Genomic DNA, 26,160 nt, shown 5'->3' on the forward strand with positions numbered 1-26,160 from the left:
AGACAGTGGCCATCAGCAGGACAGAATGGATTTAGGCACTTGCTATGTGAAAGTTTGGGAACGTGGGTGGCGCTGTGGGTTAAACTACAGAGCCTAGGACTTGCCGATCAGAAGGTTGGCGGTTCGAATCCCCGCGACAGGGTGAGCTCCCGTTGCTCGGTCCCTGCTCCTGCCCACCTAGCAGTTTGAAAGCACAAAGTGCAAGTAGATAAATAGGTACCGCTCCGGCGGGAAGGTAAATGGTGTTTCCGTGTGCTGCTCTGGTTCGCCAGAAGTGGCTTAGTCATGCTGGCCACATGACCCAGAAGCTGTACGCCGGCTCCCTCGGCCAATAAAGCAAGATGAGCGCCGCAACCCCAGAGTTGGTCACGACTGGACCTAATGGTCAGGGGTCCCTTTACCTTTACCTTTATGTGAAAGTTGTTCTTTGGCAACTGACACTTTGCCCATTTGTGCTTAACAACACAGTAATTCTGAGTCCTGATGCTCATCACCAGAAGTATTGTAATGATGAGTTGTCATGAATAATCTTCATAACAAATGCCTGCATATTCTTCCCATTATCCACAATCAAAATTATGCCCAGCAGGTTAAACAGATTGTGATTCTATGAGACTGGCCCTAATTAGTGGGGAGGAGCTTAGGCTTTAAAACCTGGGAACCATTAGAACCAAAATTTTGGGAGCTATCAAAGAAGAGTCCTTGGGATTAAAGATTCACACCATGCCTGCTTTTAATTCTGGACAGTCTTTCTTTCCATCATTGCCAAGGATATACAAATGCCCAGCTCATAAACCCAAGGTTGCATGCTGATTATTTTGAGATCATCCAGACAAGAAAATGGAAGATTGGGCCAAAATGGGAATAGGCATATTTTTACGGTAGGTTTAGATATCATTTTTGTATGGCATACATGTTTGTGACACAGTATAAAGTACCCAAGAAGCTAGCTAGACCTGTTCAGAAAACCAGCAGATTAGATAATCCGGAGGCCCTATGTTAAGTGGACCAACGGTGAAATAGATGAAGCTTTGGGTGTAGCCTGGTTCACGGGCGTTGGTAATTGCAGCCTATGGATCCAAGGTGTTATATTTAATGCTGTAAATATTACACAAGGGGTAAAACTATGGACAAAGGAGTATTAAGACAAGCTTAGAAAAGACTTGACCTTGGTAAATAGCAATCTTACAAAGGATGAGAAATACTTTGGAAACCTTGTTATGATTTTTACACTACTTATAATTATAAAAATTACCACTCAGAACAGGTGATGGAAAATAAAGCAGTAAATTAAGACAAAATGTACCAGCAGATATTTCATTATCTAGTGATGATATATCTGTAGCATGAGCCGATGAGACTGACATGTTCATTTTTCATTAAATACTTTGATTTATTATATTTATATCCTACTTTTATTCAAGGAGCTCAAGGTGGCATACATGGTTCTCCCTCTTTCCATTTTATGCTACCAAGCCCAGGTTAGGCTGAGAGCCAAAGGCCTCCCAATGAGCTTCATGGCTGAGTGAGGATTTGGACCTGGTCTCCTGGTTGTGGGGAAGGCACTGTTTTCTCCTTGCTTTTCCTCCCCCAAATTTGAATCTGAACTTGAAAGGGGTAAAGTTATGGATTAATATGGGGAAACCTAGGTTCTACCTTCTGTAGGACAAGGAGAAGTATCATAAGAAATGCAAATAGAATTCTATGGGGGCTAAATGCCAATATCTGCATGTGCATGTTCACTCATCCCTTTGGCCACAGGGGCATCCATTCCACAGAAGTTAGAAACATCTCTCAATCAGTATTGGTAGAATGGCAGAAATGCAGATTGGAGTAAGGAAGATCAAATAATGTTTCACTAGTGTAGAGAGCTATCTCATCCTTCAATCCTAACAGCGAGTCAATAGTGGGTTTCTAATCCTATATCCTGTGGATAAGAGGAGAGTTAAATAAGATGTGCCTTGTGTTTGGAACTGCAATCCATACGCTTACAAAAAACTGGAGGCTTTAATGTTCAAAACTATACTATATTAAAAAGAAGTCTCATGAAGCAAATAATATTTATAAAAACCACTAAACTGATACAGTACTACAGAAAGCAAGATTCCCCCATTCCAGAATTGATAAGTATTCATTATGTTGTGATGAATATAAGACGTAAACACAATCCTATACAAGTCTACTCAGAAGCAAGGCCCACTGAGTTCAAAGAGTCAAGTGTGTATATATAGGCTTACAGCCCAAGAAGTGGTTTTTTTTTCTTTGAAGGGCAATCTGAATAGTTTAATTTTAGAAAAGTCTCCCTAGAACAGACCTAGGAGCACAGAATCTGGTTTGTATTAAAACCAAAGTGAAAGGATTCATTTAGAGGATGCTACTATGAGCTGTGGAACCTCAGCCTATATTCTACTATACAGATAGGATCTGGTGTCAAGACTCCTGCCAAAACTGGCATAAAAGGATCTGTATTCTCAGGAACGTTCCTATCCTTTGGCAGAGTGAGTCATCTGCTTCAGGTAGCAGATGCTGGGAAGCAGTGGTGATATTACAAGAAAGAACTGTGTGTGCAAAAAAGTCTGCCTGTACCCCCTAAGCTAGCTTCCTGCTCTCATATACAGCTGAGGATACTGTCTTGTTGCACAAGGGTGGAGTTGAGACAAGGAAAATGAAAGGATGAGTTCTGGGCTGACTTTTCCCCTTCCTTTGGACCACCAAAACTGTACAAAGGATCTGATCTTTCTGAATGGCAAGCAGAATGCTGTAGTCTCTCTCTGCCTCACATCTCACACAGGAACTCTGCTGTAGTGTGAAACCTCTATCTGTGCCACACCAAGGATATGACTCATCCCAGCTGGGTGTCAGGAGAGATACTGTCATTTCTAAGGCTTTGGGCCTGGGTTAGAAAATGTTTTTCAGCCTGCGGGCCGTATCCCTTCATAGGCAACTTTGTGGGGCCCACATATCAGTTGTGGCCAGAGGCAAAAAGTGGGTGGAACAGTAGATGCGACTCTTGCCTTGTACAATAAGCTATATTTGATCTATGCAAAGTCCTGAGGTTTCTACATGCACGTCACCATCCATGCATGTAAGATGCATGATCATCGTTCAACAGCACATTCCAGTCAGGCAAGTGCACACAAGGAGAAAGTGGAGCAGGCCAGCAAGAGGTGTAGAAGGGAAGAGAGTTCGCAGGGGCATTTGGCTCCTGAACCTGAGGTTCCCTACCCCCGTTTTGGACTGCCAGTTTTTCTCTCTTGGGAGTTCTGAAATATTATCCCAACTAATAGGCAGGATACTGGTTTGTATTTATCTAAAATAGTTCTATCCTGCCTTCCAGCAGAAGCTTTCAAGGTGACTGTGAGGTTTTTACATTTACAGTGGTACCTTGGGTTAAGAACTTAATTCGTTCTGGAGGTCCGTTCTTAACCTGAAACTGTTCTTAACCTGAGGTACCACTTTAGCTAATGGGGCCTCCCGCTGCTGCCGCAGCCACACAATTTCTGTTCTCATCCTGAAGCAAAGTTCTTAACCTGAGGTACTATTTCTGGGTTAGCAGAGTCTGTAAACTGAAGTGTCTGTAACTCAAGGTCTGTAACTGTATGTTGCAGTTGCAATCTGGAAATCATTTTCACTAGCCTCAGTTATTAACATAATAAAGTGGATGCATGTAGCCATCCTTCCCTTTGCAGAGATATTATTTATTTATTTTATTATTATTATTATTATTATTATTATTATTATTATTATTATTATCCAAGCTGTACTACTGCCAACATTGTGTAGTCTAGAAAGTCACGTTGTGAAATGTACTGCCAGCTTGTGGAATTATAAGGAATTATATTATGGAGGAAGGTATGACAGATGCCCTCATTGAAATTGGGTGCTGGGCAACATAACCAATACTTGGGATGCATTCATAGATAAAACACTTTCTGTTATTATACAGTAGAGGTCTCTTATTAACTATTTGTGGTAGGATTTAAGATTAACCGCTGCAAGGTAATATATTTCTTTGAAGGCTGCCTATGTGGTCCACTCATGCCCCACCCAAAGGTTCAGAGTATGAAGAGCCACTACTGGAACAAAACTGTATGTTTAGTTAATTGCACTCTGTGGGGGTTTAACATATGATGGTTTCACATGTGAGGAACAAAATATATTTAAAGATGCAAACACTTTATTGAGAAACTTTTGATCAAACGAGGCCTTGAATTGATTTTTCCCACCTAGAATGGCTATTAGTGTTCAAAACAGCAGCATCACCCACTCAACCCCTTCTAGGATTTAACTTCCCCTCAGAGAATCTAAACCGAGTTACCCTGCCTGATTAATCCCACTCAGATATGGACTGACTGTGGGCAGACAAACAGTCTCTATCTGAAGCCCACTCAGTCACCCACCCAGAAAGAAATTTCCTGTTTGGATATTAAACTGTCAGCATCTCACTGAAACTCCAGTCTCTCTCTCTCCTGATTGGCTGATGATCCAACCAGCTTTCACTGGTCGCTCAGTCACCTGGAGGCAGACCAGGGCCTGTCCATCTAAGAGAATGTAACTGCTTTGTGGTAAGAGCTGGGGTCCCCTATATAGTGCTTGTGGGTACTACGGCACCCAGAGACATTTTAGCACCCACAAAGGCCTCCTGTCACGGCCCGAATTTTTAAAGGTCCCCCCCATTGCCTTTTTAAATCTGCATTTTATTTGTTTTGGAGGTTGTAGGTGGTTTGCCTCTTTTGGAAGGGGTTTGTGTCTGGTTTTGGCACAAATTCTTCTGTAAAATTGGTATTTTGTGGTACCATTGGTAGTTTCTTAGATTTCCAAATGTGCCCAATGACCCAAAGAGCACATGCTTTCCATGCAAAAGTTCCAAGCTCAATCTCTGGCAAATTTCTGTAAGGCTAGAGAAGACTTGGGTCTGAAAGCCTCTCAAGTCACTGTGAAGTCAGTGTGGACTAAGGATGGGCAAATCTTTCAATTTCAGTTTTTGGATCCCCCCCCCCAAAAAAAAGTTAAGTTCTCCACATTTCCACATCATTTCAGAAAGTGCACATTCAATTTGCAAATTAAATAAAAACTGATTTCTTTCACATCTCTAAAGTGGACAATACTGAAATAGATAAATCAGTGATATAACTTAGTACAGGAGTCAGTAAAGTTTTTGTGGCTTGGGCCGGTTCAAGGTCCTGCAGATGCCGCAGTGAGCCGGAGTGTGTGCATGCAGGCGCAAACGCTATTCTGGCGCTCCTTCCAGCACGGACAAGGCATGTACAGCTTCCCATTGGCTGCAGGAGCTTCCTGCAGCCAATGGGAAGCCGGCCAGCATTGCGGAAGGCAGTCCCCGCTCTGCTCCGCACCTGTTTAGCATGGCACATGGGAGCCAACCGAGTGGGCGGCAGGGGTCCCCGAGCAGGTGGCGAGGGTCCATGGGCCAGGTAAATGACCCTCATGGGCCACTTGTGGTCCATAGGCCTTAGGTTGCCGACCCCTGACTTAGTATAATACAGCTTCCTATATGTCTATGGTTTAAATTACATAGATTATATTTGGGGTCTGAAAGAGTGGGAAGAATGGTGAAACACTGCAGAAGGTGTGGTGAAGTTATTGTCACTTCCTTTCCATATGAAACCCTCTAAGGAGACTGAAAAATTAGGATCTTCTATACTACTTCTCTATCGTGAATGATAAGTGCTTTTGTCCAATTTAAATAGCTGTCCTCAAACACATGTTTGTGCACAGCAAATACAATGCTAATTCCATTATATTTCACAACTTTAGCAGAGAACAAATCCAAGTGAGCTCACTGCATAGGCAGAGACCGCACACAATTGATTTCCACAATTAGAGCTGTCAAGCCTTTGTTTTCAAGTGGACATATATCAATTTTCATGTGAATCACGGGACTGAAGCCAGTGATTATCAGTGGTGAATAAGAATCATGTGCTTATGAAACCGAGCAAGCAAGTTTTACACAGTTTGGACAACTGATAGCATTGTGCTTTGTGAACAAATGTGAGGCAATGAAAAGAATAAATTCACTTTGATGTGTGGGGTACATGGCTGATTTTAAAAAGTACTCCATATGTAACACTTAGAACTAAGATGCTACATGGACTACCAGTATTTTTAATGACAAGCACAATCAGCACATTAAATGGGAGGGATTTATATGATGGTTGGAATTGAAGCCATGTGCAAATATTAGTCATGCTTTGTTGAGTTGTACTAGTAGTGATGAGCACTAGCCTTCAAAGTACTTTGTATATGATTAACCTCTAAATACCACCTACAAAGTAACTATTATCACATGGCATCCCTACACTAGTTACATGAGAAAACATATGATACAATTGCTTGAGGCAATGGTGCAACTCTCAAATCATTTTTTTAAGTGACCGATGCAACTGATTTTCTTTGTTGCTGTTCAGAAAACAAGTATTGTGTTGTTCTTTGTCCAGGTCCTGACATTCCTTTTTAGCAGCTTATGCCACATTTGTTCACATCATGAGCTGCTCACTACCTAGCGACCTACCTGCAAAATTCTTTCATCTTTTTCCCCTCACAGTTTTCATTTACTGTGTCAGAACTCTGGCTTACATCTAATACAGGGCCTACTGGATGAGGAGTGTGTTCTGTGTGATTTTGTTCCAAGCTGGCTCATAGTTAAAACTTTGAAGTGAAATGCAAGGGAAAGTGTATCTGTCACCATTTTCTGCCAAATGTACTAGATTTTAACCATATAGGCTAACATGGTACAAAATGCAGGACAGAATCAATCTCTTGCACATTTGAATCTTCTGATCAAAATCAGACAGCATGGAGAACAGGGTGCTTTAAGAATGCAGCTCAGCTACAGGGTGAAATTCACCCAAATTCTAGCTCACATCTATAAAGGGAAGTTTTGGAAAAGAAGCTTCCTGCCCCAGAAACAAAGCAGGTCATGTAACAAAAGTACTGCATTACTACAATAAAAGATATTCCTTGCCTGCTCTTTTCAATATTTGAGAAATGGCAGTGGCTGCTATATGACAAATTCCAAAACGAGAACAAGGCAATACTTTGGGTCTGGAGGGGGTCATAGCTCAGCGATAAGGTTATGTCCTTTGTACATAGAACAGCCCAAGTTCAATCCCTGGCATCTCTAACTAAATAGATCTTTGTGGATCGAGGGAATGAAAGAGCGCAACCTAAGACCAAGGTCAGAGTCAGTCAGAACGAACAATACTGTGATAATCATTAGTATTTGTAAGGGGTGGCTTAAATAATAAAATACCTTCTCCTCTCTGTATCCACTCACACTGTCTGAAAGGGTCTCTCAATGCTTTGAAACAGATTATGGGCAGGAATAAGGAGACTTCAAGGGGAGGGCAACCCCCCCCAAACCCCCTTTCTCCTCATTCCACTAAGAAGCCTCCAATGGAGGAAGAAGCCTTTGAGACAAGCTGCCCCTGAGGAATACGAGAGGGAGGGGCTATTGCAACCATCTCTTTCTTATTTGCTGTGGAGAACAGAATGCTTGACTTGACAGGCCTTTGGTCTGATCCAGGGCAGTTTTCATCTTCTTACGGTAGAAATCCCCATATCCCCTAAGGTAGAAAACCCAACTCTCTCCCTGTTGGGCTAATTTTCCACTTGAGAGGAGTGCTGCACACAGGAGAGCGTTCAAAACAAAACAAACCAGACCAGACCTTTGCTGTCTGAAGTACCATACAGCCCACCAGAGAGCTGTTTCTGAGTCCTGAGCCCCTGCTTTAATTCTCCGCGATGAGCTGCTTTAGAGAAGAGGCGCGAAAGCGTTTGACAGACCACCAACCATTTCAAGTGACCAGCAGAGCCCCGCCCCTTCAACTCCTCCTCCTCCTCAGGTTTCGCCCCTCCCTCTTTTATCGCGCGGCCCCGCCTCTCTACCTCCACGAGCTCTGTGATTGGGCCGCAGCGCAAGGGCCGCAGCACGCCCTCCGCGGCGGAATGGGCGCATGCGCGTTGCTAGGGCTTACGGAGAAAAAACGAGCGCTCCGCCGGTTGTTTATGTGCGTTCCGAGTAATTCCACTTCCTGCCTGGCGTGACTGTGCGCCGCTCCGTCGCTTCCGGGTCAGATGCTTCCCGGCGTCCGGGGCCTCTGAGGTACCGGTGTTTCGAAACCTGCCGAGAAAGGCGGGCTGGGGCCGATGTTGAGGCGCCGCTGCCGGCCGGGGGGGTGACGAGGGTGGCGGCGGAAGAGAAGGGCCGGCGGGGCCTGGTCGCCCGATGGTGGGCCGGCGCTCGCCATGGACAAGATCCTGGAGGGCCTGGTGAGCTCCTCGCACCCGCTGCCGCTGAAGCGCGTGATCGTGCGGCGCGTGGTGGAGTCGGCCGAGACGCCTCAGAGCGCGCCCGAGTGCCGGGCCATGTTCTCGCTCAGCACCCGCCTCATCCTCCAGGGCCCCGACCAGTTCCAGCGCCAGGTGGGGCGGCAGGTGCTCGAGGCCTACGCCCGCCACCACCGCGACGACTTCGAGGCCTTCTTCACGCGCGGGCTGGTGCTGGTCTTGCTCCAGGGGGGAGACCCGGCGCTGCCGCCGCCGCCGCCTCTTCCCGTCGTGGCTCCCGGCCTGGGGCCTAGCCTGGACCCGGCCGTGCTGGACTACATCCAGGTGGGGCTGCGCCTGCTCATCAGCTGCCCGGCGGTGCTGGAGCTCTTCGCGCTGCTTCAAGGGGAAGCGCTGCGCCTGGTGAGCGAGAGGCCGCCGGCGCCGCTGTGCGCTCGCCTCTGCCAGCTCCTCAGCGACTTCCCGCAGTGCCTGCCCCGCGGCAGGAAGCCCGCGCTCTCCTTCTGCCAGCAGCTGGTGCGCAGCATCGCCCACTTCCAGACGCAGGGCACCCGCGAGGCCGAGCTGCGCCTCTACGTCTCCCAGGTCACCCAAGTCAGCGGCCTCCTGCGCAGCATCTGGAAGGCAGAGCCCGACACGCTGCTGCCCTCCTTGCAGGAGCTCTTCGCCATCATCTCCTCCACCGGTGAGTTGCTGTTTCGCTTGGCTTCAGTGCCCCTCTGGGGTTTGCAGAGGTATCACCTTAGGAAGAGCAAAAAGTATGCCTCCCATACAGGCATCGCCAAATGTTCTCCTTGTACAGTGGAACCTCGGGTTAAGAACTTATTTCGTTCCGGAGGTCCGTTCTTAACCTGAAACTTTAGCTAATGGGGCCTGCCGCGTCGCCACCACATGATTTCTGTTCTTATCCTGAAACAAAGTTCTTAACCTGAGGTACTGTTTCTGGGTTAGCGGAGTCTGTAACCTGAAGCATCTCTAACCCGAGGTACTACTGTACAACATGAGCAGCATTCCCCCCAATGTCATCCTAGGCAGCTCTGGCAACATGTGTAAACAAGAACAAAGCTCTGTGGTTGCATTAGTTAAAGGAGTGGTGATGCAAGCAAGTCATGGCTTTATCTTCAGTTCTCGTGTGGTTCTTGTTTGCACATTTTTCTGGAAAAGCTCATTGCTCCTGGGTTTCAAAGGTAACATTTGTATTGGGCCAAAGTGTAAGGCAGCAAGAAGTGTAGATAAAGTACTAAGTAAAGCACTTAAAATTTATGCAACCTTTTTCAAAGTAGGTAAGTTTTAAAAAGCAAAGTTCCCATGACATACTAGCTATTAGATCAGGGAGCCACATCTTCCTTGTAGTCCTTCCCTCTTGGGCCAAAAATCATTGTGCATTTGGTGCTTAATATTTAGCCAAGTTTGAACTCAGAGAGCAGCTTGAGTCTCTTCCTTGACAACTCTTGCAGAGAGAAAGGCTTTGTCTTTGGTTAGCTGTTTGGTTACTTTTAGATAACTTTGAAACTCGGCTGAAGCCATAGAGTGGCTCGTGCTAACCTTACAGCATGCTGAAGTATAAAAAATAAGTTATAACTGTAACTGAAACAGATATTGGGGATAACACTATTAACTTAAACATTTCAGTATTAGTTTAATCTGACTGATGTGAATTTCCTGGAAATTTTCCTAGAGAAATTAGAGTAATTTGCATCACAAATATTTCAGTTTGTACTGCTCTAGAGAGTGAACTAATTTACCATCTTTCTTACATTCTTATAAAACATTACTTCATACAGTGCATAGTTAAACTATGAAGTGTTGCTCCCACAAGTAGTGATGACCTCCAACTTTGAGAGCTTTCAAAGAGGTTTAGACAGATTCAGAGGGGATAAAAATGGCTGCTAGCCACAATGGTTTATGTTCTACCTCCCTTGTTGGAGGTGATATGCCTCTGAATGCCACTTCCTGGGAATCTTAAACGGGGAGAGCGCTGTTGTGCTCAGGTCCTGCTTTCATGCTTCCTGTAGGCATCTGGTTGGCTATTGTGAGAGCAGAATACTGGACTAGATGGACCACTGGCCTAATCCAGCAGAGGCTTTTCATATGCTTCCGCAGTTCCAGAATATTAACTATTTGGCTATTAACTTTCCCACATGTGTTTGTGCTCTGTTCATGAGCAACACATTTCTGGAATTCAAAAAGTTGCTATATATGTGGTACATAAAGATAGACTACTCCCAAAGAGATGAAAGTGGGGAAATACCCAAGTTTCTGTTGGGATACTGCCAGGGAGATAAAGTCCATCATGGCCCCAAGCCGTCTGCCGGACGATCCATCGATCTCCCGTAGGCACGCAGTATCAGCAATTAGCGACATGAGTTTCTAGAAACAAGCTTGCCACATTCTAGAGCTCATGCACACTCTATCAGCAGATAATTCACAGCAGAAGTTGCATTCAGGAGAGCATTATTTACAAGTTTTATTCAGCGTTGATCAGAACAAAGAAAGACATGACTGCCTGCATCAGTGTCTCCGACACAGAGAAAAACGAAAGCAATAGGAAACATAAACATCCTGTGAACAGGAAATACGCAGACTCTGTGACTCACAGCCTGCTCCCTTTTAAGGTGGAACGGAAATATCCTAACAGTTTCCTTCTTGTTTGATCACTTAACATTCTAGAAAATACTAAGACAGACCAAAGGAAGAAATTCTTCTGCTGGACTTAATTTTCAAAAACATATTGGAATGGATTAAGATGTTGCTTAGAACTTGAATAATCTGTTGTAATAGAACTTTAATATATTATTGAAATGTGTTTTAGAAGTCAGTAGGAAAAAGAGTGCAAGCAAAGCATAAAACTTCTTTCTTGCGTATTTGTCTATTGTAGATTTTGAACCCTCAGTTGCCTTGGCAAGTCTTGTGCAGCATATCCCATTACAGATGATAACAGTGCTCATCGGAAGCCTTACCACAGATCCAAATGTAAAAGACGCAAGTATGACTCAAGCTTTGTGCAGGTATAGTCTTTGTGTTAGAAAAGAGCATGACAACATTACCCAAATTGAAAACCTCATAGCTGTTTGATCATGTGAGTTTTAATGGATAGATTCAATCTGCATAAATTGGTAAATGAACAATACACTTTCTGAAGAGGAAAAAAAATTGTTTTTTGACTATGTTTTAGACACTATTGTGGCAAGCACAGTCTTAGAAGAGGCGTTCCTTCTTTTGTGAGAGAAGAGGGAAAATGTCTCTACTAAGTTCCGGCATGCCATCCATGTTTTTTGTAAATATTTGTACTAAAAATAAACATGCATTTGTGTTGTGTGTTTTTATTGTCTGATTCATCAGGGATGCAAACCCTGATGCCAGATATTGCAGCCATAAAAACAGTAATGCCATTAACACATTTTGCAACCGAATGAAATCTTTAATAATTGGAAATTGTGACTCAGGAAAATCTGTAGTGGTACAGTTTAATCATTGACAAAGAACTTATTATGGCATCCTAATACAGCAATCTGCCTTTTAAAGTAAAAACAGTTTCCGCCAAAGAACCTGACCTTGTCTAATAAGTTAGTTTATTGTTTCTTTTCAGCAGCATAAACTTGTTCTTCTTGGTTAGTAAGTATTTAGTAAGCTTTTGTGAAGCAAGTAGTAATTACTGACCTGTGGATAAAAGTTTATGGGTAAAATTTGCTGCTATTTAAAAATAGGTGATTTTGAACATGGGTTATACTCCAGCAGCATGAAAGCTGCAATCTATGTGCATTTGTTTGGGAGCAAGTCCCATTGACTTCAATGGTATTTACTTCCAATGAAGCATGCATTAGATCATGTACATTCATTGAGATAAAACAATTCTATACATTTTTGTACAACCTAGCTGGACATTTAGAGGACAAAAGTAGCACTATGTGAATCTATCTTGAGTTGCAAAATGCATTGTTTGGGGCATGTGGTGATGCTGAGTATAATCTCAGTATCATTTATACAAAGGTGCTTTCATTCACGGTTTTCTGGCAATTCTATCCTTTCTGTTTCAGTCCCCTGCACCACATTCAGTCCCATTTTGTAATGATCTTTAGGAGTTTCTTTTCAGGGGACTCCAATATATAACAGGCAGGAAAGTCTTATTGTTTGAGGAGGTTTATCTCTGGATCCAAGTCATTCTTCTTATAAAGAAGAGCTAACTGCTACTGAAATCTTAAACATCAGATTATCTGTATTTTCCAAATATTGACAATGGTTGTAACATCCAGCATTTAGAAATCTGCAAATGTAATAAATCAAATTCTGGATACCAGTCTAGGATATGAAGTGTTGAAAAAGGGCAATAAATAGAAATGAAGAAGATGGTGCTTAATCACATTGCTAAGAACAAACAAATGGCTGAATTCATTAAGCCTATTAGTAGCCGTTCTGGGGCCTTTGGAGATTATGGTGCTTGCTGCAAGTTTTCGCTACATGCATATGGTTAATAACAACAGTTTCTGACAAACAAACATGTCACTCAACACATATATGGTAGGCTGCTAAGTAAACCTAGGGATCTAACTTGTTCTTTTTCCTTTTTCCTGAAAATGATTTATTTGGTTTTGGTTGTTTAGATTCCTATACCTTTGTGGGCCATAGATTTTAAAACTTACATAGCCTTGCAAATAAGTGCTCAATGTTTTCTAGCTAACACACATAGTATTTTACTAGCCCACATACAAATCTTACTTGCCTATCACGTTAAAGTTTAGTGCTGACAACTCTTATAGACCATAAGAGACAAGTCCCATGGCTACAGGATAAATACATCATCAGTTAGTGAAATCTTTCTGAGGCAGCCAGCTTCACCTGCCTTTTCTTTCTAGCTGACAACAGCAGTCATTTATATTTGTCAGCTAGATGAAGAGGAGTAAAAAGAGAAGTTGGCTGCTCTTTTACCTCTTGAACTAATATGAGGATAGGTGTAGTATAATATCAACAATAACAAAATACTGCATCTAGGTGAGCTGGAAGAAACGGTAATTGCTTGGCAGAGCCTGTCATCCTTTATGCATTCACAGTCTCTTACGGGGTTTTCAGCTAAACATGGGTGAGCTCTCCCTGGCTTGATTTGGTTGGGAGCAGCAGTTATGAGCAAAGGTGCAAGGTGCTTGGAAAAAGTTATTTTCCCCATCTCTCCCCCAAAAAACTGGTCCCATCCTGGTTAGTTCCAACATCCTTTATCTGGCTCCTGCTATGGTGGTGGGAGAAATATTTCTCCTTCCTCGTCTTCCTCCACCTTGGCACTAGAGAAAGAAATTGTGGTGTCTATTTCTCTCTTCTTCTAGGCACCTAGAATTCTGAGAAATGTCATTTTCGCAAAAACATAGATATCATAAGGTTGGAAAGAAGAAGCTTATTTCTGAGTTGGGGGTTGTATACTCAGTTTGTTTTGAAAGTGAGTACCGTGAGTCACTAAGGTTCATATTTTGAGCCAAGTCATTAGTTACTAAGGACAGCAACATCTCTGCTTTCTATTGCTAAATGCAGGCATCACAGACTCGAAGGAATGCTGGGTCACCTTGTTTGTTGGCTGTTGGTTGTACTAGTGAGGGATATGCACTTGCTGCTTCTCCACAGAGGTTTTTTCCCTTTCTGATAGAAAATTAAATGTTACATTAAATGTTTTGGTTTCCTAGCATATCTTAGCATTGTGCAAGGACCAGTCGGAAAAAAAGAAACCGTTACATCAAGATCTTGCTTCTTTTAATTCAGATCTCTGCCATAAATGTTTTATTTGAAAACTTTGGACATGAGGATAGTGTTTAATAAAGACCACTGGTTGGCTTTGACATTTATTGGTAAATGCTTACAGAATGGCAGAAAATGGGGGCGGGGGGGATAAAAGCATTGATCTGCATTCATGGCACTTGTACAACAGTATTCCACGCAGCACTCCAAACGAAAAAGCTCCCGTTAGCTTGATGAAATAAATTATTATTTTGTAAGTGGTGTAGTACTGCAGTTTGAGTACTGAGACTAATGAACTTCCCCCTGCCACAAAACCTTGGAGAAAGTTGTTTGCAAAGGCTAGAGAATTATGCAGTGCCATGACTCTCAGTGTAACTTAATGTGATGGCCATAATATGAAAACCAACACAAACTGTGGGACAATTAAATAATTATAGCTTCTTTTTTGGCTGAAATACTAACTTGCACCCCATCTTTTTTCAGAATGATTGAATGGCTGTCCTGGCCATTGGCTCAGCATGTGGAGACCTGGGTCATAGCGCTCTTGAAAGGGCTGGCTGCAGTCCAGAAGTTTACTATCCTTATTGATGTTACTTTGCTTAAGATTGAAATGGTAGGTATGGTTGCTTTTGTATAACAGCTTTTCTGCTTATTCCAGACTGGTGTGAATATTGTGTAATACAGAATGAAAACTGAAGAATATCTCAATTCTGATGTGTTTGGTTTTTTTTGAAGGTTTTTAATCGACTTTGGTTTCCTCTTGTGAGACCTGGTGCTTTGGCTGTCCTTTCTCACATGTTGCTTAGTTTTCAGCATTCTCCAGAGGCTTTTCACTTGGTAAGTTTTCATTTGTCTGAGCTTTAAACATACTGCTTACAAACAACTTTCATAGCTTTCTTTGTAAAATCTAGACTACAGTCTTGTGTTCATACTGGAGGGTGAATGTCTTGTGGCTTGTTGTAAACCAGCCATAATAACCAACTTCACATCTGTACGGCAGATAATAAGGTCTATCCTTCTAGTTATATCATGTACTGCAACTTCAGTTTTATCCTGGTCTGTACTGAAGATGTATTGTACAAAACAAGTTTTAAAACAAACAGAACTAGATATTAAGAATTGTGAGAACTCCTTGTACGCTTACCCGTACACGAGTACTTGGCAAGGGGAGTTAGACGGAGCCACTGCCACACAAGATGCCTCAACATTCCTGCCAGTTTATGATGTTCAGTTATGTTTTAAACCCCTACAGTCTGTATTGAGGGCCAAATTCACAGTTGGCCTCTGAGCTCTTCATGCCAGCGGCTACTCCACAGTCTTGAATGTGCAGGCTACACACAGGCACACAACCATCTCAGCTAATTTTTCTACATCATCTGAGGGAGATTATGCACCCATCAGATTAGAGGTAGGGGACATCAGGGTCCTCAACTCCATCCACCCTAGCACTGTGTCTACTTCATCTTTTTTTCCTGCTGCCACCAACAAAATCTGTGGGGTCTCAAGAGGGGCCAGAATTGCTGGGGGGGGGCAGATCAGGCCTTCAAACTGGGGGGTTAAACACCTCTTATTTAAATAGTAATATGAAGGCACATAATTCAATAAAGATGTTTCTAAAATTCTGTTGGGAGTCAAAGATGCAGCTAGCCTGCTTAAAAAGTTGTTGAATACAGGCTTTTCTAGAGTTTTCTAATTCATACTGTTTTGATTGTGAATTCCTTTTAATTTTGAATTTATGGGCAAGATGGAGGTGAGCCACACTCGATGGAGCTACAAGCTAATACCAAGATAAATCCATAGAATACGGAACAGGTTGTACATTATCAGGGTGACAGTAAACAATGCAGGCCATTCATTCATAATAATTTAGAACAGCTTTTCCCAAATTTGTTCTTCAGCTGTTTGGGGTTTTGTTGTCCAAAATTGTTGAAAGGCAGCAGGTTGGGGAAGGCTGATTTAGAAGAACAATGCATTACTAGTGCAGTGTTGCTGTCTATCCTGATTTATGTATCTTAATGGAGTTGTGGGTTTTCTGTTACAACCTTTGCCCCTTACTATTAAAATGGTTATCAGTCATTTATTGCATTCAAGTAGATATGAATAGCATAGTTTTTCAGATGAACTTGGGCAAATGCTTTGGTCTTTTTCTCTTAACATTAGATTGTTCCTCATGTGGACAAGCTGGTAAAATCTTTCAAAATCAATGGCCTTGCCTCCAGTGCAACATTCTTGGGACAGCTGAGTGAGCTGATACACTGTATGATGTATCATTACTCTGGATTCCCAGAACTCTATGAACCTATTTTAGAAGCTATCAAGGTAATGCAAATAAATTAAATGCTACAGGTTGAAAACGAGGGGTGGTCTTGATGCTCTGTAGTGAATTTGGGCCATTTTTGGATTGAGGGAAAAAATTGGATTATATTGTAGAACTAGAAAAATCACTGCTAGGAAGATGTGAAAAAATAAAATAAGATCTCTGGTTGCTTAATCCAGAAAAGCACTAAAAAGCAGAATATGGTAATATGCACCCTTACTTCATGGGAGCATTTTCATAAGAGTTACTGAAGATTATTGGTGATTATCGAAGGGAAAAGTCACCATGTATTAACTCAGTGATAGTGGAAATGGTTTGAAATGACCAAGATATTTCCTTATCAGAAATGTTGTTTCTATTGCCTTTGTGTTGTGCATTGTGGAAGAATATATACATTGACTTTTATTTGATTAATTGTATTTCTATGCCACTTTTCATCCAGATCAAATCAATATATATATAGTGACACCATTGTCATAAGATGTGGAACAATTCCTTCCATAAAGGCAGAAAACACACAGCAGTATATTTGGCTTTGACTGTTGTATCTTTTGGTTGGGGTATCATTTTTAAAAAATGCATCTTATGGTGAACAGAGGCTGTCAAGTGTTTTTGCTACACTTTACAGCTTAAGAGGCACTCTTTGTGGCAAAGAAATAGCAGGAACAGATCAAAAATTACCTACAAGTCTCTGATTTGACAGTATCTTTAGAGTTGATAAGACGCAGCCTCTAGTAATTTTTCTTGGCTGTGCATTCACAGTGAGTCTTTGATGGCTGGCCAAACAACTGTACTGTCAGTTCTCACAAAGACAACTGTGGTATTTTTTCAGCATTACCATGAGCAAAGAGCCTGAGTTGTGAGGACAATGTGGGTGACTGTTGTAGATATTGTTGTGAAAACAAGTGCTTAAAGTTGTTGCTGTTCACTGCTCAGTGTTGAATTTTCCCTTCTTGTAGGACCTTCCCAAACCCAGTGAAGAGAAAATTAAAATGATACTGAATCAGAGTGCCTGGACATCTCAATCCAGTTCCTTGCAATCTTGTCTGTCTAGATTTTCTGGAAAATCTGAAACGGGAAAGACTGGTCTGATTAACTTAGGAAATACATGTTATATGAACAGTGTGATTCAGGCATTATTCATGGCTACAGAGTAAGTTTAAACTTGTGAGGAATCCCAGGCATTCGTTTGTACTAAATAATTTTTTAAAAAAAAACAATTCATGGAGCACATCATTATGGTTTTGATATTGCCAGTGAAGAACTAGGTAACCTGGCAAAATTGGTCCAGTGGCCTAAATTAGTTTTCCTTAACCAAACATTGGGCTCAAATATATTGGAGTTCACATTATATCCTGCATGTCATCATGTATTCATGTTAATATTGGTAAAAAATATTCCATTTACATAAGTCATCGTGGCAATAAAATATTGTTTACTTTGTTCCCTGATAGATGTTTATGAACTCAAAGAAAACCACCAATTAGGAGTTTTTTGAAAAATGCACACTTTTTTTTAGACTATCACCTTCTATAATTTTTTTTTTAAATCCAGTTTGAATTAAAACAAGGTATGTGTTGTATGAATAATGGTTGATAATCTGACTAAGTCATACTTGGAGTTGACCACTTTAAATCAGTGGAATAAAAAGATTTCACTGATTTCATTGTAACAACTCTAGCAGGACTAGTGTTGGATATTGCCCATAGTGTGCTGGGTCATTCAGACCATTCTGCATTACAAAAGCAAACACTGACCAAAGCTAATGTCAGATAAATCTGTTCTGCACCATCAGAACACTGTGTAAATGACGAAACATGAAACCATTGTCATCTCATCTCTTTCTCTTTTGCAGTTTCAGGAGGCACGTATTATCTTTAAATCTAAATGGGTGCAATACATTAATGAGAAAGTTGCAACATCTATTTGCATTTTTGGCTCATACTCAGGTGTGTGTAACTCTTTTAATTTTCTGAATATTGTAGCTATAATATCCAAAACTTGCATCTGTCTAAATGTTCTACCAGAATGTACCTAGACAAAAATACATTTATATTTCATATAGATTATTTGAATATTCTTATCTTTTCTAAGCCAAAAGAAAAGAATAGCCTTGTTTTCCACGAGTGAAATGTTATAAGTTGCAAAAACCTGTGCAGAATAGTTAAAATCTAGCCAACATAGTTGAGATTTTCAGAGTAGCAATTTTTTATTGTCACCAGTTTCAGACATTTTCCCCCAGCTTCTCAGACCTCGCTTTGTGAAGTCACAAATGAGCATCCAAGTATGGCTGCTGTGTACAACTAAAAAAAACACTGTACATAAGGCACCGAAAAGATTGGGAAAAAGGGATGAAGTAGTTCATATTCTTGCTACACCCATATAACTTTTCTAGCTTTAAGCCGTTTGTCTACTTGCATATTTTGTAGGAAAAAAGATTTGTTTAAGTTCTAGATTATTTTTATGTAAGAGATAGATTTGAAGGTACAACTATGTGCACTAGACCTGTGTATGTTTTTTATATCTGAGATTTATTCTGTCATACTTGCATGCACTTGCAGTCTGTTCATTTGAGCGTCCCAGTGCAGAAATTAAGGAATGCTTCATAGAGTGGTGTCATTACTTTGCATTTCACTTGATTTTGCTTGCTTCCTGATACAGAGAGAAGCCTATGCTCCTCGGATTTTCTTTGAGGCTTCCAGGCCACCCTGGTTCACCCCTAGGTCCCAGCAGGACTGCTCTGAGTATCTCCGGTTCCTGCTAGATAGGTATGGTGCTCTGAAATCTGCATTGTTGACCAGAGAAAAATAACCAGAGATACCATCACAGATTTCTAAGTTCTTTTGTGCCAGAGTTTTACCTAGAATTGCAAGGTATAACAGTATTCCCAATCTTCAAGGATTCAGAACTGAGGGAGGAATTCAGTGTCACAGTATTATGATCATTCCTTCAGTGCAAGCATCTCTGCTTGCGAAATGACATGCTCTCCCGTCTAGTGTTAGAAACACAGATACAGTGGTGCCCCGCAAGACGAATGCCTCGCAAGATGGAAAAATCGCTAGACGAAAGAGTTTTCCGTTTTGGAGGTGCTTCGCAAAACGAATCTCCTGTGGGCTTGCTTCGCAAGACGAAAATGTCTTGTGAGTTCCTGCGGGGGGTTTTTTCCCTCCCCCCCCCCCTTTTCTAAGCCACTAAGCCGCTTATCAGCTGATCCAATAAGCTGATAAGACGCTAAAAGCTGCTAATCCGCTAATCCGTCAATGGGCTTGCTTCACAAGACGAAAAAACCACTAGACGAAGAGAATCACAGAACAGATTGTTTTCGTCTTGCAAGGCACCACTGTATATAAGCTAGGCGCCAAATGGCTCCTTAAACCAGGGTTACAGTCGCCAAAATGGAATGCCTACTTGCCATTTTGGGGCCAAATGGCTCAAACATATTTTTCAATATGTCATTTGAGTTCTTGAAATTTGTTCTGATTGTGCAGATAAAATATAACAGATAGCATTATACAGGATGTGTTGCTAGTGTGGGAAAACAATCAAGATCCAAGGATCCCCAGGCATGCACCTCCAAATGGTGGAGACGACAGGCACCATCCTGGCACCTGGGCATCTTCACTTGGTAGCAAGCGGTCAATAGCCAGATGCAAAATGCACCTGGAAAATTTCAAACACTGCTCCTGTCTCATCCCCCCCCCCACATGGATCTGGAGGGTCTCCTGATTAGGAGGAGGAGCAACCCTGTTGCACAAGGGTGACTTGCTTAGTTTAATTGAATGTGGCCCTGAATATCTGTGGTGGAGAACTGCTGCTTGGGGGGGGGGATCTAGGTTCTGTTTGGTCTCTTTAATTAGCATGCAGTTGCAAAGCCAAAATGGCTGACTACCCTTCTTAACTCCAACATGCATGCATGCCATTGGTGTTTACATCTGTAGTCTAACCTTTTTTTTCCAGTAAGACATTCAACTTGGCTTGCAATCAGCAGTTATGTCTGTTCTAGAAAACTCTTGAATCCTTGCAAGTGATTTTTTTTATGCAGGAAACTTTTTAATGTAATATACTAAATAATTCTCCAGTTTCCTTCCTTAATCAAGTTCCATTAAGGGTAAAAAGTAAATCACAAGGCTGGTACCAACAGTTATTTGTATGTGAGAGACACATATAAGATAAAGGTAAAAGGACCCCTGACCATTAGGTCCAGTCGTGGCTGACTCTGGGGCTGTGCTGCTCATCTTGCATTATTGGCCTGGGGAGCCGGCGTATAGCTTCTGGGTCATGTGGCCAGCGTGACTAAGCCACTTCTGGCAAACCAGAGCAGTGCATGGAAACGCCGTTTACCTTCCGGCCAGAGCGGTACCAATTTATCTACTTGCACTTAGACGTGCTTTCGAACTGCTAGGTTGGCAGGAGCAGGGACCGAGCAATGGGAGCTCACTCCATCACGGGGATTCGAACCGCCGACCTTCTGATCGGCAAGCCCTAGGCTCAGTGGTTTAACCCACAGCGCCACCTGCGTCCCTTAGAGACACAAACAAATAAACTGAAACAGTGATGCTTTAATCAGTGAAGAGAAATTGGTATGGAAATAAATAATCTCATTTGATTTCTCCTCCTTAGGTTGCATGAAGAAGAGAGGACCTTGAAAGCCCTTTCTTTGGGAAAGCTTTCAGAAGATATGAATGAAGAGTCTGTCGTCCAGGAGGTGTCCAGCAAAACGCAGCTGATTACCAAACAACCTTGCAGAGAGGAAAGAACATTAATAGAGAAAATGTTTCGGGGGAAACTGCAAACAAGCATATGTTGTTTGAACTGCAAAAGTACTTCTTACAAAGAAGAAGCCTTCACAGATCTTTCACTTGCTTTCTGTCCTCCTATATTCTTAGAAAACGTTGACCCACCAAGTACAGAAAATTCACCTGAAGGAAAAGATGACTGCATGGAACAAGTCAGTACTAGGGCATTCAGTCCTGTGGCAGAAACAGCAGCTGATGGTTTAGCAGTTGGCGATTGCTGTGAAATGGTCACAAATGATGGGACCTCAAAAGACCCTCCCATTGATTCAAACTGTGAAAACACTAAAGATCCTTTTCCATGCAAGGCTGAGAACAGGGATAGTTTGCGGAAACACGTCAGTGAAGCTACTCCCTCAGTTACTGACTTGCTGAATTATTTTCTGGCACCCGAGGTTCTTAAAGGGGATAACAAATATTATTGTGAAAAATGTGCCTCTTTACAGAATGCGGAAAAAACTATGCAAATTGTGGAGGAGCCAGAATACCTCATTCTTACTCTCCTAAGGTTTTCATACGACCCCAAATGTCACATTAGGCGCAAAATCTTAGACAATGTGTCTTTGCCGCTTGTTCTGGAGTTACCTGTCAAAAGAACTGCCTCACCCTTAAGTCCTGTATCGGGCGTGTGGTCTATGGGTGTTGAATTTTCTGACACTGGTGAGAATCTAGCTAAAAAACTCAAGCCTTCTGGTGCTGAAGAAGTGTGTTGCCCTCAACTAGTCCCTTACGTTATAAGTTCTGTAGTTGTGCATTCTGGCATATCATCTGAAAGTGGGCATTATTATTCTTACGCCCGAAACGTTGCCAGTTCAGGGCCTTCATTAGGATCTTGTGATCAAACCCAAAGTCTGGCTTTAGCTTATCCACAAAGCAACTTGATGGCTGGAGAGGCTCCCGTTGCAGCCGCTGAAAAGGAACTGGATGAAAATGAGGTGTCAAAGGAATGGTTTTTATTTAACGATAGCCGAGTGACATTTACCTCATTTCAGTCAGTCCAGAAAATTACGAGCAGATTCCCCAAGGACACTGCTTATGTGCTGGTTTACAAAAAACAGAACAGTACAAGTACACTCAGCGCTAAATCAACCAATGGGCTCTGGGTCAATGGAGATCCCCCTCTGCAGAAAGATCTTATGGATGCCATTACAAAAGACAATAAGCTATATTTGCAGGTAAGGTGTAAACATTGCTAATGTGATCAGCTGGCTTAAGACTGTAATCCTATACCCACTTAACATTGTAGTAACCGTTGAACTCAGTGGGACATACTGCTTCTTAGTGGACATGTATATGATTGTACTATAAAAGCTTAATGCAGGCATCTAGCTATAGTTATAAGTCCAAGACTGTCGCTTGCAGACAAATACAAGAGACTTTGCATGGTTTTGAGCTGCTGGATCCCTTCCATCTACATGGGGCAGCACTTCTGGAGGTAAGAGCACAGTGCTGACATCTCTTCACACAATGGTTTGGCAACTCACTTCAGATTGTTTTTTGGCTTGTCAAGTTTGCAAGCTGGCTTGTCTAGTTCAGACATCTCACCCAACATTATTATGGTTCCTTAGCCATGTTTGAGTGTGATGTCTGAACTGAGCCTTTACCTAGTAGATCTTTCAGTTGTGTAGGCTATTATTATACTTTCCACAAGAATGCTATGTGACATTCAGTGTGAATATTTTGCAGACCTGTAGTTCTGATGATACGTTGTACAGAACAATGTAGTTGCAGTACCAGGTGTTTTCTGTGAAGAATTGGGGGGGAAATGGCTTTCACTGAAAATTCAAGGATGAATCTTTGTTCATTAAGTAAGGAGGTGTTTAAAAGCTTCCAAGCATTATTTTTGTAGAATGCAACTTGAATTTTATTTAGTTGAGAAAAGCTGGAATATCTGGCAGTTCAATTTGCTGTATGGCTATCTTAACAACGCAAAGTAACCTCGAGTTGTGATGCAAAAATGAATGTGGTTTAATATTTTCTAAACAAGTGCAAAGGAAAGGAACAAACACAAATGTGTTTCATTGAAAGAGTCTGCACCACGTCATCCTTCACAAGTTACAGCCATAATTTTTGTTAAACTTTCTAAAGTCTGTATCGTAGGGATGGGGAATCTGTGGCCTTAGATGCTGGTGTACTGCGGCTTCTCTTACGCATGACTATTGACTATGGTGGCTGGGGTGGATAGGAGTTAAGAGTCCAGCAACATCTAAAGAGCCATATTCTCCCCACCCTTGATGTGCCAGCATTAAATAGTTTCTGATCTGTAGACGCCGCTTAGTTAACTCATTTAATTTCATAACCATAGAATTACTCAGTTGATTTGCATAAACATGTCGTTCAAAAACCCATTTTGCACAGGTAACATTTTATAGTGGAGCTTAATAGGGAGATTTTTGAACTTTTGAGGGTATTTGAGGGGAATTTATTCCTTTTTAAAATGTATTCCTTAAACGATTGGCTATTTTGTGACACACACCGCAACCTTCTAAAACCTTTTGGGATAAATGCTAGGTCTAATATTAGCATGCCTTCAGCTTTTTATTGGCTAAACATGGTTGCAGGAGCAAGTTTGCACTGATAAGGAGTTGGCTTCAGCCTTATCAGATTTTATGATGAAACCTATGGTGTACATGCAGATTTGGATTCAGCTGCTCGTTTTTCCCTCAAGCAACATCAAAACTCAACATTGCTCAAGTACGATTGCTAAAGAACTAGACAGAATTCCTGCAACACTTGTACTTGATGAACTTAATAGCCCCTAGTAGCTTAATGAACACCATTGGTGTACACCATGAAACAGTCATTGCAATATCATCGCCTGGGAATTGTATTGAGGCTTTAATCACCAGGCCAGTATGTGCAAGAGAACTGAAATTATACAACCTGTATCTTTTGAAGTCATTCTACAGCTTTCATGATCTTGCTAGGATTGTAAGAATTATATCTTTGGGTTCATTTTAAAAGTTTGTAGCGCTTAAATTTGTGGGGCAGTGCTTGAATATGTGATTGAAATAGCTTTGGGTGTCCTCAGGCTGCTTCACAAGAAGCAGCTTTTGTATATACCGAGTAGCAGCCCTCCAGGTAGGTGTGCGTCTTTGTGTCTGTCTGTCTGTCTGTCTGTCTGTCTGTCTTCCCAGGTCTGCTATCTGCATCCCCTTGGTTGATGGCAGAGATTAATTCTGGCACCTCTAGCATGCAAGGCAATGTACTGTGGCCCCAGCTAAATGTCTCTTCTGTTTTTCAAAGCACATGACTGCATAACGTCTGCAAAATCTATTGGCACAATTTTTAAGAAAGTAATTTTGGGGAGGCAAAAGTAACAATTGATTTAGCTTTCATTTCTTTAATGATGCCTGCCACTTAAAGCATTTAAGTTACGGACAATCTTAAATTATTTACATGGTAAACTACCACATGATCTTTGGATGAAGGGCAGTATATAAATTTAATTAATTGATGATGATTATAATCTCTGCTGTATAGTGTTAGCAGGTGCTTCTGTTACTTGCTTCTGCTTTTGAGTTTCTGCTTGAGCATTCTGCAGCACTGCTGAACAAAACTGGTGTAGCTGTGCCAAATGTAAATTTCCGTGCGCCCCCCCCCCTTACTCTGAAATTAGCTTAAATGTTCATAACTAGGTTTATTTGTCTGTTTCAGGAGCAGGAGCTTAGCGCTCGAACACAGGCCCTTCAAGCAGCTGCAGCTTCGTGCTCCTTTCGGCCAAATGGATTTGATGACAATGACCCCCCAGGAAGCTGTGGGCCAACTGGCGGAGGTGGTGGAGGCGGATTTAGCACTCTTGGCAGACTAGTGTTCTAGGAAGAGAGCATCAAATGCATTGGTTTCTAAACAGGTCCTGATACTGCTTAGGACTGTTCTTACTGAACTGTATTAAATAATGTACTAAGCTTTTTTTTCAAGATGTGATCTTTGTTCTAAAGAGAACTCTCTTTTTTTATTTGAAATAAATAAGTGCATCATGGAGAAATCTACCTCTTAAATTCACTTGTTTTTATGGAAAGATATTCTTCCAAAAGAGGAGTTAGAAGATTTTTATGACACTAGATGAACTAGTAAAAAGCACTTGCAATATGTAATCCCAAATCCCTTGATGGAAGAATAATTATTCTTTGAAAAAGAGATGGTTACTCAACCCCAGCAGTGTTTGCGGTGGGGTTAATTTGTCCATAAATCTATAAATCCTCAAAGGCTCTGGAGTTGGTAACCTGAAAATAAATGAAAATCCAATGTGCTAACAATGTAATCCAGGATAAGAAATACTCAAACTCAATATATTTGCATTACAGGTACATATATTTAAAAGTCACTTTAATGTGCTTGTTAAATCATTTTTCCAAATGTGCATGGTCTTGTAGGGGGTGGGAATTAAGTAAAAAAAAATGCAAAGTTTGTAGTATTTTTAATTGCTTTGAGGATTTTAAAATTATTTCAGGGAGTACATCTGCTGTGTTTTGAAGGAAAAGACTTTGTACGTGCCTTGTACTTTAACAAAGTACAAAACCTTTTGAGGCTGCGGAAGAGTGTAGAACATGAGATGTTAATTTCTTGTTTAATATGAACTTAATACGTTTTTGGAAAGTGTTAGCTTCACCAGAAGTAAAGTCTGATGGTTCTAAAAATACATTTGTTGCTCGTGATTTTCAGTTCAAAATGGACTTCCATTTTATTCTGTATATATTGACATCACTTCTTTTGTGGGATACAAAAAAAGATGGTAATGAAACTTTATCCATATTGCTGAGATGAAACATTTTCGGTAACTGACATTTTCATGCTTTTGAACTTTACATATTTGGGGTGTGGCAGGAAACCTCTTTGTTGGGGAAGATTGAGGGCACAAGAAAGATTGAGGGCACAAGATGTTGGGAAAGATTGAGGGCACAAGAAGAAGGGGACGACAGAGGACGAGATGGTTGGACAGTGTTCTCGAAGCTACAAACATGAGTGACCAAACTGCGGGAGGCAGTGGAAGACAGGAGTGCCTGGCGTGCTCTGGTCCATGGG

The 26,160-nt window shown here is 41.7% G+C and overlaps 1 protein-coding gene across 3 annotated transcripts; it reads left to right on the top strand.

Annotated features, from left to right (window-relative positions):
- Positions 1 to 689: 689 nt before the first annotated feature.
- Positions 690 to 25,777, top strand: USP38 (ubiquitin specific peptidase 38). Of its 3 annotated transcripts, XM_082237587.1 has the most exons (10): positions 8,096 to 8,992; positions 11,186 to 11,315; positions 14,509 to 14,638; positions 14,761 to 14,862; positions 16,186 to 16,344; positions 17,302 to 17,495; positions 18,198 to 18,291; positions 19,004 to 19,110; positions 20,963 to 22,310; positions 24,793 to 25,777. In XM_082237587.1, exons 1-10 carry the CDS (start codon positions 8,266 to 8,268, stop codon positions 24,952 to 24,954), a joined length of 3,153 nt encoding a protein of 1,050 aa, XP_082093713.1. In that variant the 5' UTR covers positions 8,096 to 8,265; the 3' UTR covers positions 24,955 to 25,777. The 3 variants fall into 3 exon arrangements, with proteins under 3 accessions (XP_082093715.1, XP_082093713.1, XP_082093714.1); XM_082237589.1 differs by lacking the exons at positions 8,096 to 8,992; positions 11,186 to 11,315 and adding an exon at positions 690 to 881; XM_082237588.1 differs by lacking the exon at positions 14,761 to 14,862.
- The last annotated feature ends 383 nt before the right edge of the window (positions 25,778 to 26,160 follow it).

The sequence above is a fragment of the Podarcis vaucheri genome, assembly GCF_965113315.1.
Source record: "Podarcis vaucheri genome assembly, chromosome: 9".
NCBI classification, from domain to species: domain Eukaryota; kingdom Metazoa; phylum Chordata; class Lepidosauria; order Squamata; family Lacertidae; genus Podarcis; species Podarcis vaucheri.

Bases quoted from the DNA above. Each gene is read 5' to 3' on its own strand.
- USP38 (XM_082237587.1), top strand. From the start codon at position 8,266: ATGGACAAGATCCTGGAGGGCCTGGTGAGCTCCTCGCACCCGCTGCCG. The intron at 8,993-11,185 runs GTGAGTTGCTGT...TGTCTATTGTAG, and splicing joins CGCCATCATCTCCTCCACCG to ATTTTGAACCCTCAGTTGCC. The intron at 19,111-20,962 runs GTATGGTGCTCT...TCTCCTCCTTAG, and splicing joins CTCCGGTTCCTGCTAGATAG to GTTGCATGAAGAAGAGAGGA.